The sequence below is a fragment of the Aedes aegypti genome, chromosome 2, assembly GCF_002204515.2.
Source record: "Aedes aegypti strain LVP_AGWG chromosome 2, AaegL5.0 Primary Assembly, whole genome shotgun sequence".
In the NCBI taxonomy this organism is placed as follows: Eukaryota; Metazoa; Arthropoda; class Insecta; order Diptera; family Culicidae; genus Aedes; species Aedes aegypti.
Window position 1 is genome coordinate 246,505,133 of NC_035108.1, and position 14,825 is coordinate 246,519,957.

At 37.7% G+C, this 14,825-nt stretch overlaps 1 protein-coding gene across 2 annotated transcripts in view; it reads right to left on the reverse strand.

Annotated features, from left to right (window-relative positions):
• Positions 1-13,703: 13,703 nt before the first annotated feature.
• The window catches only part of LOC5571944 (protein peste), a 41,803-nt gene continuing 40,681 nt past the window's right edge, over positions 13,704-14,825 (reverse strand). Inside the window, exon 5 of one of the 2 annotated variants that reach the window (XM_021844718.1) lies at positions 13,704-13,905. In XM_021844718.1, coding sequence (XP_021700410.1) covers positions 13,795-13,905 — 111 coding nt within the window. In that variant the 3' untranslated portion in view covers positions 13,704-13,794. The remainder of the gene's footprint in view (positions 13,906-14,825) is intronic. The other variant, XM_001659994.3, reaches the window with a different exon arrangement.

The following is a 14,825-nucleotide window of genomic DNA, read 5'->3' on the forward strand; positions in this document are numbered from 1 at the left end:
ACACTTAGTCTTCTTCTTCCACTCTTCTCTTTATGCTGACACACTATCTTTGGCCAAAGCACTACTATATAACGTGAGTTAATAAACTGTCACTGATTAGGCTGGACTTCTTAACACCTTGACGGTTTAAGTGGAAAAGACCTCTCGAGTGGATTCGGACCGGTAGCAAACCTCCTCTTTTCCCTTTTTCCAAAAAAAAAACCTTTTCTTTCCCTTTCTTGATTCCGATTTGTCCATTTTCCTTTAATTCCCCGATCCAGATATGTGTAGCTTAAGTGTATGCCTAGTGGGTATAATATAATTTTGGTGCATTCAACTTGACCGTTTCTTTATTTGGAGTTTGAGTGTCTTAATCAAAGGCTTCCATCTTAAATATATATATATGGTTTGGAATAGCTAAACATATTTTTAGGAAAGTTTTTACAGTGGATTAAGCATAATCTGAACTATTTTTGAGAAAAATAATATAATCAAAATCAATTTACGATCTCAATAATAATCTAGATTGTTTCTCTCTAAGGGCCCATTCACAAATTTCATAACGCCGGAGGGGGTGGGTGGGTGTCCTAACGATGTTACGGCCCATACAAAAACTGAATGATATTCATACAAAAAGCGTTACAAGGGGGTGGGTGGGTGTCCAAAATGGTCAATTTCAGCGTTATGAAATAAATGAATGAACCCTAAAAGTTCATGACGAACAGCAGTATGAGAGATGTTTGCTGTTTCATAGTGTTGGGTACTCACTTGGGGCGCTCACCTTCTCTACCAACTAGAGCCTCTCTCATAGGGTAAAGGACCTTAACTGTAACAGCTTCTCCAACACCGTACGTGCATAATAAAAGGAGTTTGCTCACATCCCATACGCGTGGACGCAGAAATGACAAAATCATGCGGCAAATGTGCTGAAGCAATTAACTGCACTTGATCTAGTTATCTGTCGTGGTTACTGCGAATTTGCATTCCACATGAATTGCACAACTGTGACTCGCGCTTTGCAGTCGTATTTCACGTCGCACACGTCGGAGGCTGTTTGGGAACGTCAGGAGTTAATCATCAATTTTAATTTCCTTTTCCCGATCAGCCTAGATAGCCGTGTAGTGTCGGTAGCGGTTGTTTCAATTGGCTAAGAATTAACACTACGGACTGCCTGTTCCGATGGTAAAAGTCCACCTAACAGGTGACCCCTAATTCATGCGGCATTAAGCTTACCGTGCCTAAGAATGAATGGTTAGGAGGGTCTAAATAAAACCTAACCGCAAACGGAGCCTGTGGAGTACCAGGGCGCCCTCTACAGTATTATGCCCTTCGTGTGCTACCCGGAGCAATGATGCAGGTGACCTTGTGCTTCTCCGAGATAATCGGCTGCCCTTCTTCAGTATCAAGCCTGAGGCTAAATAAGGGTGGGATTATTAATACGTTGTAATTTAGTTTAAATTTTCACCTCTATGGTTTCGCATTATGCGTATTACACAGTGTAGTCTGTGCTTTTCGCTTTTGGCGACTTTTAAGAGATACCGATCTGGTTTTTTCGCTGCTGGTCTTTTTCGTTCTGAGATTGCGAAAAGCTTAATCCTGCCTAGTTTGGGTAGTGGCTACGGTTAGGATAGCTTAGTTAGACCAATCTTCAGCATAAAATATCAGCAACGATCAATCTTTGTAGACTCATGCAAATGGTACAGTTCAAATGGCGCAAAAATCTTACTTTTGTGAACTTTTATCTAGGTAACCTTGTGGACCCAGTTTTTGTTACTTTCATAAACATGAAATGGCAAACTCGCGAGCTATACCTCGTGCATGCGTGCTCGTAAATAGCGCTGACGTTGCTACACTTATTTCTGAGTTAACAACCAGAGATGTATGTGCTGTCACAATTGATATTTCTGTTGGTGACCTCAAAAGGAAATACGTCTTTCGTTTTGTGGTGTATTTACCACATGATGAACCATCCCCAATGGATGATTTCAAACGAATTGTCGTTCTCTGCCTATGAAAAGGCCTTCTGCTAATTTGTGGGTAGTGATGCTGATACTCATCACATCATCTGGTGCAGCTCAGATATCAATTTGAAAAGCTCCAGTCTGATGGAATGCTTAAGTAGTTCAAATCTTGGATTACTTATTTTAGGGAATCGCCCAACCTTCATGGTATCTGCTAGAGAAGAAGTGTTAGACATAATGCTCTGCTTGAACAGAATCAGTCACGAGTTGACGAATTGGCATGTATCAGATGATGAATCATTATCTGATCATCGCTACATCTCTATATGAACATATGAATGTAAATTCGCAAACTTTGCATTTGTTATACTCCACAAACTGGGATTTGATTGTGACCAAATTCTATGAATTCTCTCCGTCCATTGGAAATCCTAGTGATTTGAATGTTTCCACTTCCGGTGAATAGGGACACAATTGTCCTTACTTCGAGTGAATCCCACAATTGCTTGTCACTTTGTTCCTCACAACTCCCTTCGCGGGACGAGTTGACGTCTGGCTATTTGTAAAGGAATATGTCAGATAGTCAGGCTGCTTTTAAAGCTCTTGCCTAGGCCAACTCAAGGTCTTAGCTTGTTATCGCACGTCGAACTCAATTTGAGGAACTGAATTCAGTGAACTCTGTAAAACTTATATGAATGAATGAATTGGCTTATGGATTAGCTCGCAATGGAGCATCGCATGACTTCATTGGCTTTCAGGCAGCTATTCCAATTTCGAAGTGCTTCAGAAATTCTTGGGCGGCAACTCAGCACCAGCAATAATGGAATAATTTTGAGTTATGTCTTCAAACAAAATTGTACATTACTGAGCCATCCCAAAGGTGGCAAAGTATTTAACAAATCTGCCGAAGCAGAATTGCAGTCTCTTGGTAACAATCTTGACTGGCCACTGCCGACTCAACTATCACATGGCAAATATTCAGTGTGTTGATATATTTGTGTGTGATAGTTGTGATTCCGATTAAGGAACTTCTTATCACCTGATATGTAACTATCCAGTCTTCGCGTAATTGCGATTCCATTTACTTCCCAGTAAACACAAACTCGTATACGATAGCGCATATGAGTACAAAAGTGGAGGCGATATACGTACATGCGCCATTACGCTACATGCAAAATGTACGTATATCGCCTCCACATTTGTACTCTTATATCCTATTATATAAGATCTTGTGTTTACTGGGTTGGTTAACACTTATTAAGTGAAACGGATTTCAGAAACCTGAATCTTCAGGACATTCTGTTATTCTTAACCCGCTGTGGTAATGAGCTATAGGCTCTCTTTACACTCATGCGTTTTGCAGTGTCGTTTTTAGGGCGCTGTTCGAACCCATTGTGGTATGGAGCTACATGCTCTCAATTCGCTTATGCGATTTTCCCTCTTCAAGGGACCCCACTCCTATTTCCTCTCATCTTTCCCTTCCCTTTCCTCTCCCATCGGGTAGATGATGAAATAGGCTCAAATATGGCGATGGCACAAATCTCCCAAATGGCGGGGAACGTGCCTCTGGAGCCGGCCTTCTGATACCTGAATACGCTTGTCTGCTTCTCCAACACCGTACGTGCATAATAAAAGGCGTTTGCTCACATCCCATACGCGTGAACGCAGAAATGGCAAAATCATGCGGCAAATGTGCTGAAGCAATTAACTGCACTTGATCTAATTATCTGTCGTGGTTACTGCGAATCTGCATTCCACATGAATTGCACAACTGTGACTCGCGCTTTGCAGTCGTATTTCACGTCGCACAAAAAGAATTTATTCTGGATGTGTGATAAATGTGCGGAATTGTTCGAAAACTCACATTTTCGAGCAATCTCTGTACCACAAAACGATGATTCGCCACTATTGTCGCTGACAACCGCTATTGACTGTTTAACGATAAACTTGCGACGATCGACGCGCCACCATATTTCATATAACGGAGATTATTAGAACTAACTTGGAGGTGATGATTTGGAGGTTATTTGGCAATTTGGAGGTTAAAATCACCTCCAAACACTAGCGATTTTGCGGTGGGATGTTGACGTTTGATCACGAATTACCGAGATCCGAACGGAAATTCTACAGATGGCCACTAAAACTACATCTTCTTTGACCCCAGTCGCACGCAGCAGATGGCCTGTTGTAGGTCAACGCATGCAGTTTAAGCGCAAACACGAGAAGCAGAATGAAACTCGGGTAACTGAGGCTTGTAAAACTGGCGCTAAACAATCTCGCTAACGTAGTCGCCGTTCCTACCTACGTCGAACAACAGGATACCAAATTTTGGCTTTACATATCTCGGATTCTACTGGATGTTTCTTTCGATGCTATAATGGCAATGGTAAAAGCCAATTTGTAAATAGAAGCAGACCCTACTGTTGTAAAAATAGTTCCAAAGGGAAAGGATATCAGCCAGCCTCCTGACACCGCCTATACAACCCCATTGAAAAATAACGAGCAAACATCTCTGGTTCCTACTGGGAAGTGGTTCCCACTGACAGCTCAATGTTTGTCAACAAATAACCGTTTGAGGAATAACAATCTATGATGGCGAAATCTTTTTCTCCGAAAAAAATCTTTTCCCGCATAACAACAGCTATTCGAACAAACAAACGGTTGCAAACTATTGGATTGCAGTACAGCAAGTCAATTTGGGTTGATGTGATTAGCTAGAAACACATTTTAGTATTGGAGGAAAAATCCCTAATATGATTAGGCCAATGTACGTTGTTGCTCTTGAGTTTGATGCTGACCACGAAAACATGGCTGCCTAGCACCGGGTTGATATCAGCTCGTTGACATTCGTGTCATTTAAAATTGGAATTGACGCTGATCTGAAATCCAAAGCCTTAGACCCAGCTACTTGGCCCGAAGGTATTATGTTTCGGGTATTTGAAGATTTTGGCGCTCAACTACCCTCAAAAGCTCCACGTTTTTTAACTTCAATAACCACGATGTTCTTACTTCGGACACTCCTGTGATGAATTTGACTTAAACTGTGCAATAAATCGTCATCAAATCATCCAGGAACTGCGACGCAATGAAGTACGCTCCATGGAAGCCCCAAATCCACCCACCACAATCGCGCCTTTGCTGTCAACGTTCATCAGTCGTCCTGGTCCTGTGTGTGGGATTGGAGGAGGGGTCTTCCAACATCCTACGAACGGCAAGTACAACAATAGAATATACAGAACAGTTACTGATTCGTTTCACGGTTCCAGCGATTCATTTGATCTTTGCACGTCGTTTGAGTTACCATCGTTCACCGCGATACCGACAGGGGAAGGGGTGGTAAAATGAACACCTTAAGGAAATCATCTTGTTTCTAATAGAAAAACGAGAAATTTGTATAGTATGTACAACATCAAAAATGGGGATGTAATCTATAGCAGCGACATTAGGGTGCGGCTTATTTTTCAAAAGTTCTCAAAAGCAAAAATTCGTATGTTCTACTGAATTCTAATCACATTAAAAGAGAAACCTAAAAATATGAGCCAAAAATATTAACATTTAGAGGTGGCGCAAGCGTCTTGAAGGTGAATTTTCAAGTTATGAAAAATGACCTTCAGTGAAATAAACATAACTTTGTTATTTTTCAACCGATTTTGGAACTTTTAGCATAAATACCTTCGAAATTGAATTTGCAGAGAAAATATTGCATGAATTAGAATTGCAACTCGCAAAAGTAGGCCTTGAAATTAATCGCGACAAAAGTCAAGTTTTAATTAGATATCCAAATTATAAAGTTCAACACCCAAAGTAGATTCTTTTAAATAATAAGATATTCAAAGTGAGCGACATTTTAGCTTACCTAGGAATATGTTTGACTGCAACGTTAAATCGTAAACTTACATGTAAGCAAAGGTGTTTGAGTGCAGTGAAATCATCGAGAATAATAGTAGAATTTTGCAAAACTTTCAAGCCAAGCTGGGAATTAGGAAAGTTAATGTATAAGACCGTGATAGCACCGTCTTTGTTATACGGAACTAAAGTGTCTGTTATGACTAAGAAAAGCAGGTTAAAAATAGGTAATTATGAGAAACTTATACTCAGGAATATTTATCAATATTGTAAAAAACCAAAAGACTTAAAATTCAATGCTGGAAAATTATTAGACGGAAAAACCATTAACAGAAGAGTAGGAAGAATAAGTTATTTTGGTCATGTAAGACGAAGAGAAAAAAAAAACATCCACTGAAGTTAGCATACAAATTGAAATTTGATAAAAAGAAAGAAGACAGACCATCCTTAACATGGCTGAAATCATTAGATCAGGACTTTGAAAGGTATCAGAAGATGAATAGAAGTAGTTGGGAGGAGCTATCAAAAGACAGGGAAAGGATTAAAAAGAAACTAGATGAAATTTATAAAAATGAGGAGAGCGAAATTTCGGATGGGGAGCCTTCAGATGAGGACCAAAACTCGAGATACAAACATTGGAAATGGAAAAGGAGGAATGAGAAATGATGCGATTCAGAACGACTGGAGTTGAAGAAGAGAGGAGAGAAGATCACCATATTGTGCATTGCCAGAATAAAGGTATTGTAAGTACAAATCAATGTTTTAAATATGTAATACGGAATTCAAACAAGTAAACGTTATTCTGGGAAGGTTTAATTTAATGGTAAGTGAAATAATTACAAAACTTAATCAATAGCACCAATCGTATTTTTCATATATTATATATCAAACAGGACACCCAATTGAAGCAATATGGATGAGGAGAGTGGAATTGCCAACTCCTTATCGCTAACATACTGTTGATAGAGGGATGGTCCTTAAACCCCATTCATTGAGACATCCTTTTGTATGATGAAATGACCGGTAGATCGATGACCAGTATCTAGGTTATAATGTTTGGAATGCCTTAGGTAAACCTTAAATAATAGCAAAGAGCTGAAACAATCAACTGGATAACATCATATAAAATGGACAGTCTACTGTCTAACGGCTGTGCCATGCAACAATGAGTGGTTACCCTTACATACATACATACATACAAATACCTTCGAAATTGAATTTGTGAAAACTTTGTCGAACATAGAATTTGTCTAAAATCAAAACTAGTCTAAGTTAAAAATACTTTTATCCAAATTTTTCCTCATTTTACTAAAAAAAATCATTTTTGTTTGACCATAACTTCATAACTACTCAATCGATTTCGAATCTTTTTTCATGTTTTTGAAGCAAATTTATTTGTTTTTAAATTGTTCATACAACATATTTTTCTAAAAAATGGTTTTGACTTAGTTATTCAACAAAAACTACCCAAAAACATGATTTTTGAATGAAAAAATCAAATTTTTATTGATTATTTAAGTTTTTTTCGCCGGAAATTGCATTTTTTCTATAAAACTTAAATTTTTAAAGCATTTTGCCTTAATAACGAGTTGAATAGTGCATATATATATTTTACAATCGTATAAATATTTTTGTTGAAGAATTTTTTAAAAATTATTGCAAAGTCATTAACAGAGGTTAAACAATTGAGAAAAACCAGTTTCAGCTTTAGAAATAATATTTAACTGGCAAAACATTAAAAAAAACTGGCATTTTTCGTTAAAAAATCATGTTTTTGTTCAGTTTTTGCTGAACAACTTGGTCAAGACATTTTTTTAGTGAAATGTGATGTATGAAAGGTTTAAAACCAATTGAATAAGCTTCAAAATCATGTAAAAAGATTTAGAATCGGTTGAGTAATCATGAAGTTATGGTCAAACAAAATTGAAATTTTTAGAAAAATGAGGAAAAATTTTGAATAAATTACAGTGGGATTCCGTTTTTGGCAACAAAGTCGAAATTTTCAGTTGCCAAAAACGGAACCGTGCCAAAATCGGAACCCATATTTTAAATTTTATTTTTTATCAATTTGTTTTGAAAACATCATTAGAATGTTATTACATCATCCTTATGGGACCATATGGCATCGAGACTTCGGAACGGTCCACTTCGAAGCAGTTTTCCGTAGGGTTGTACAATGCTCTAAATTGATAGCCCCGTAATGTTAATGTTGGCAAACGTTATTAAAAACGCCTCAACGTGTTCAATGATGTTTTAGATGCCTTATATACACTATTTGTATGAGTGGGCTATGTAAAATCAATAATCGCATAAGTGACATTTATTCATAAGCTGGAAATGGCATTAGTTTTTTTTTATTTAATTCAAATAAACAGTCAGTTTAACTTTCAGGCTTAAAAGCTATATTTGACCAAATTCGATAAGTTAGAATTTTTCCTTTAACTTATTTTATTTGAGCATTTCATAATGAATGATTGATTGCAAACTCTCATGATCCATAAATACGGCTCGTGATTTTGTAGAATACACAAATAAACTTCTTATCATTTTTACTTGAAATTAGTTTTTATTGAGCTTGATATGTCTTACACCTACCTTATGAAATTAACGTAAATTTATAGGATCCTGTTATGAAACACCAAGAGCCTGATAGGAATCTTCAGGTGCTCATGAGAAATCTATAGGAAAACGCTAGGGCTCAAGCATCTTGCTGAGAAATCGTAGGATATCGCCTATAATTTTCAGGATCTCGCTAAGGATTTTGCTATGAATTAAAATTTTAGGACTCCGCTGCGATATTGCTGAAAATTCTCAAGTCTACGATAAAAATTTTAATAAGGATATTTTTTCAGGCTACCACTAACACTCCTCAAATTTCTCTGGAATCCTTTTCAAAATCCCCTAGATTTCGCTAGAAACACTAAAAATACCACTAGAAAACCACATAATCCCGCAAGGAGCTTACAAGACACCCAATAATCAATTATACATTCTCAGGATCCTGCAAGAAACCTCCAGTATTCGCTAGGAATCTGTAAACTTTCAAAAGAATCCGTTAAAAAATCTGAGAAGTCCCCTAAGAAAGGTTCTCCAGGGTACGTAAGAAATCTCATAGACCCAGCTCGTAAGGAACATTTTGATATGCTGAAATTTGTATCATTGATTAAAAATTTTGTATAGAGATGATCTCTTAACAAATCTAACGTCTTACAGAATCTCTAACAAAGAGGGAACGTAGCTCTAGATAGTTGACGCAGTACACACTAGTACTACAGAAAAAGGATAAAACACTCTCAATCGTATTAATCGCACGCCTCAATGATATTATTGAGAATGAAGTGTAGTTTGAAATGTGTTCGCATTTGTCATGGTGCCGGTATTAAACGGCACATTAGGATTCTAAAAAAAGATAAACAATATAGTAAAATATGCTCTTCTTATTCTATGGATTAGCACTTCTGTGACTCACTAGAATAACGCAATTTATTTAATGAAATTCCTTAATGGTTATGACACACGACAGTTTGCTGTATTTGTGTCTATTAAAGCCGTGTGTTTTTACATACGCAATGTATGTTACTATATATCGATAAGAACAGCGAGCTAAAAAGGTGAGACGAAATGTATGATTACAACTCTTTGTGTATCATAGAGTTACTTTTGCTCTTATGTCGGTGCTTGTGGTTTGTTCAAACAAGCTGTTCCAAATCTGAAAAAAGCGTTTTTTAGTGTATTACCTACTGGCAGACTCAAGTGGGCTGGTCGCTCAGTATGAATGCCTAAAAAAAGAGATTGGTCTCTAGTTGATATGTTGGTGGAGATTAATGGCCTCATAAAACGTTGCGAGTGCATGACCAATGACCATCCCGAAGCAAATAAGCGTACGGGGGAACCCTTAGTAGCTGGTGAGATTTGGTGGAATATCGACGAAAATGGAGCGCTGGAATGTACTCGGTGTGTAGTTGACCTGCTATTCGAATGATTAAAGCAACAGACACGATATTATTTACAAAAAAGTTATAATTTTAATGGTATTTAAAAATGTTGCCAAAAACGGATCCATTTTGTTGCCAAAATCGGGGGGTGCCAAAAATGGAGCATGCCAAAAACGGAGCATGCCAAAAACGGAATCCCACTGTACTTGTAACGCAAACTATTTTTGATTTTAGACAAATATGATGTTCTATAGAGTTTTCATAAGTTTAATTCTGAAGGTATTGATGCTAAAAGTTTCAAAATCGGTTGAAAAATAACAAAGTTATGTTTACTTCACCGAAGGTCATTTTTCATAACCTGAAAATTTACCTTCAAGACGCTTGCGCCACCTCTTAATATTAATACTTTTGGCTCAGATTTTGAGGTTTCTCTTTTAATGTGATTAGAATTCAGTAGAGCATACGAATTTTTGGTTTTGAGAACTTTTGAAAAATAAGCCGCACCCTAAGCGACATGGATTTAGACTAAAATAGCTAAATTTTCACATATTTTCATCGCTATCAAAAAGCGATGCAAATGTTCATTTTACCTGCACTATGTGGGTAAAATGAACAGCGGTTGGTGGTAAAACGAACACCATGCAAAAAACGTGAGCAAAACAAATATTTCTGAAAATTATCATTGCCCCATCGAATATACATCCACTAATGATTGTAACCCATTCAAAAAGAAATCTAAAGGTATCAGATTTGACATCAAATCATAACTTTTATATCCTGCAAATAAAGAATAAAATAATATGTTAATCTGTCCACAGTCCGGGAAGTCTCTCCCATGATCCTACAGCAGCTAGTATTTATAGCTCAGAAATCCCGTAGGTACGAACCAATAAAAGGTACCAGAGTCGAAAGGTAAAATAATTAATATTGCTTGAGATAGGTAGACATGACAGTCCTTTCCCCTTTAGAAACATTATAATAACTCTTTGAAAGCCACCTACAAGTTACAATAATCGAAAATATACCAATTCCGTGATATTATCTTAATATGCACAAATTTGCTAATTTCATGACTACAACAAAACATTCAAATCATTGGATTTTCAATGCTCAACATTACATTTGAGAAATTCGTCAACACTGAAGAACAATTTCGTTCAGCTCAATACAGCAATCGCTTCACACAAGAATGTTCACAATAAACGACAATTTCGTCACCTCTGAAGAACAATTTGGTTCAACTCAATTTGGCAATTTCACCACACTTTTCAAAAACAAATACAATTGGCAATTCGCCACCCCAAAGAAAAAACGATTATCTTCAACACACGTTTCCATGATCCTCGTCGCCACTTTTATATCCTGCAAATAAAGAATAAAATAATATGTTAATCTGTCCACAGTCCGGGAAGTCTCTCCCATGATCCTACAGCAGCTAGTATTTATAGCTCAGAAATCCCGTAGGTACGAACCAATAAAAGGTACCAGAGTCGAAAGGTAAAATAATTAATATTGCTTGAGATAGGTAGACATGACAATAACGATATTCACCTCACTGAAAAACCTCAAGTCTTCCGAGCTAAAAGTTACGTCAGTTCTAATTTTCAAACCTGATTTTCTAAAATCTTAGTTTTCATTGATATTTTCACTTCAATTGACCTACGTATCAACTCGAACACTCAGATTTATGTTCTCAATCGTCCGTGCGTGATAAAAAATCATCGACATTTGTTTTTTCTCCGTGAAAGGCACGGTGTTCATTTTACCACCCCTGTTCATTTTACCACCACTTCCCCTACCGATCATCGCCTGCAAGCAATAAGGAAGCCTCCAACCCCCTCATCACAGTCGAGTCGAGTGGAGATTGCATACAAAGAACTCTTACTATCTTCTTACGAAAACTATGTCAGCACGATCGAGACTAACGTGAAACAAAACCCTTCGTTATTGTGGGATTTTGTGGAAACACAAAAAGGCACTACTCGCATCACCAGCAATGTCCATCTTAATGGTCCCCACAAACGAAGAAGCCGCTGATTTGTTCGCGTCATTCTTTGAAAGTGTATTCAGCAGAGCAACACCTGTTCCCCGTCGTGATTGTTTCACTCACATCCCAACCATCGACATCTCGCTTCCTGTTATCCAGTTTTCCTGCAACGAAGTATTAGAAGCTATCAATGAACTCGATGTTTCGAAAGGCCAGGGCACAGATGCCGTTCCCCCTCTCCTGTTGAGGAATTGCTTTACTACGTTAGCTGACCACCACCAAAATCTTCGATCGTTCTCTCAGTGAGAAGACATTTCCAGCATTATGGAAACAGGCTTGCATTATCCCTATTCACAAATTTGGGAATTGCAGTTCTATCTCTAACTATCGTTTATATTATGTGCTGCATGAGCAAAATATTTGAAAAAATGGTGCATAGCATACTGTACAATGTAGCAGTTCCGATCATCTCAAACACTCAACATGGCTTCATGAGGCGCAGGTCCACAACATCAAATCTCATGTCCTACGTTACCACACTATCTTGTGAATTGGAGCATAGACGTCAAGTTGATTTCGTTTATATCGAATTCGCAAAGGCTTTTGACACCGTTTCACATGTTACAATCGTCAATAAAATGAAGCGTATCGGATTTCCGGATTGGATCATAGAGTGGCTACGTTCGTATTTATCAGACCGATCCGCATACGTGGTGATCAACTCTGCGAGATCTCGATCGTTTGCCATCACATCTGGCGTACCTCAGGGTAGCGTTCTTGGACCGTTGCTATTCAACATATTTCTAAACGACTTAAGTCTTCTACTGTCGTCGTTCGTTCTATCATTTGCTGACGATATGAAGATGTACCGTACAATATTTTCTCAGCTGGACTGTGTAGCACTTCAAGAGGATGTTAATACGCTGCTGACATGGTGCGGTGATAATGGAATACGCGTCAACGGTACCAAGTGTAAGGTTATTTCCTTCAGTAGATGCAGTGGCAAAACCGTTAATACTAAATCGATTCGGTTCTTCTGCAAAGGATGATGTCCATCTGCGACTTGGGCGTTATCACCGACGAAAAGCTTAAATTCAACGAACACATTGGGGTTACCGCGGCCAAAGCCTTTTCCGCTCTTGGATTTTTTCGTCGGCATGCTGCAGATTTCACAGACATTTATGCGCTGAAAACTCTCTACTGCTCACTAGTACGTAGTTTACTTGAATACGCTGCTCCCGTATGGTGTCCTTATTATTCTACGCTGGTTCTCAAAATAGAACGTGTACAAAGGAGATTCATTAGGTTTGCACTACGCTACCTTCCGTGGAATGATCCCGTCCATCTTCCGCCTTATCCAGACCGATGCCGCTTGATCGGTTTGGAGACTCTATCACAACGACGTGTTTCGATGCAGTGTGTGTTTATTTTCGATATCATTCAGGGCAACATCGACAGACCTGTGCTCCTTGAACAAATCCCTTTGTACGTGCCACCCCGTCAGTTTCGTTACTCCTCGATGCTAGCAATACCACACTATCGGACAAATTATGGCCATTTTAACGCACTTGACTTCTGCTTATGAGAATTCAACAGATTTAGCGATTTGTTCGATTTCAATGTGTCAAAAAATGTTTTTGTTAATAGGATAAGCGATAGAATTTATGTAAAGTACATAATATTAAGTTTTCAGTCTGTGTGACGTGTAGTCAAAGACGGTGAGTGACAGCTCTATTTGATTTGTACAGTAGATGTTAGCGACGTTATGAAATCAGCTCTACTTCTCAGCAGCGTACAGCTCAATTAATTTCGGTACTGGAACCATTCCTTGACCGTTTCTTGTCCTATCATTTTGCACAGTACTTATGATCAGCGTACCGGTCATAAGCATAGGGGAGCAAATACTTCAAAATTTGCATGAGTCTTTTGTACAGTGTTTGAATAAACTCAACAACCTGATACTGATACATCTTTCAGAAGAAAAAACATTGGGAAATGGTTATCTATAAAAGTATGTAATATCAAAAGCTTCTATAAAATATCGATCGTCATATACGTTTTATACAAGAAAATACGATGGAAGTTTTCATTTCCAGACCTTCAGGGAGTAGTGCAAGAAGAGCGCCAGACAGAAAACGCCCAATATCCCGACACCGATGGCAACATAGATCCCAATATACGGCAGAACGAGTAACGTCTGAAAAATAATAAAAAAATAAATTATTCTGGCTCAGTTGCTAATATAAGACAAACAGACGTAAGGTTGACTAAATTTTCATTCACCATTCTATGCTTCAAATCTCACAAACAGAGGCGCTCACATCGTTTCTCTTCGTGTTTGACGTTTCACGCTACTCTGGCATCTAATTTATTTTGCAATCAAATATGCATAGTTTTCATTCACTCAACCAAAGTAACCTTCGAAGTTCATCGCAAAACCTTATGATTTTTTGCTATAACAAATATTCATGAATATCTTAAGAATACCTTATGAAAAGTGATCTTTATAATGGTAACAAATTTCATAAAATATATTCATGAAAAGTACAAAAATAATTGCAAACTGTTGCAGACTGGAATCGATCCATGAACATGTAACACATCAACGCTTGTGAATTTCATGTTGCTAAACATGTATAAAATCTAATGTTATCCTGCTACAATTAAAAATGATGAAATTCAATCATGTGGGTTCAAGTTCCTTGAAAGCTGTTTCATAAGGTGGAAATTACTGTCAACTCTCCATAACTAGATATTGAAGGGAGAACATAGTTATAGAACACAATACCAGTGCAAATGCGATCCAAGGTACCTTCGAGGTAATCATGAAAACCAACTTTTACTATGCTGCCGTTATACGCATAATTGTCCCATGTTCCAAAATATGCAATCGAGAAAAATGCGTTTAAAGATTTTAACACATTTAGACCTCATATTGACCAGGTGTGTGGTAAATTAAATTAAAATCTTTACAATAGTATAAAGAGTAGCATGTTCATCAGAGTCAAGAGTTTGTATTATGGGAATAAAGTAAATTTAGCTACGGAATTCAAAGTGGGACTGTTATGCCTAGAAATACGGAGTTTTTGGTGAATTTCTACGCATAACAGTCCCACT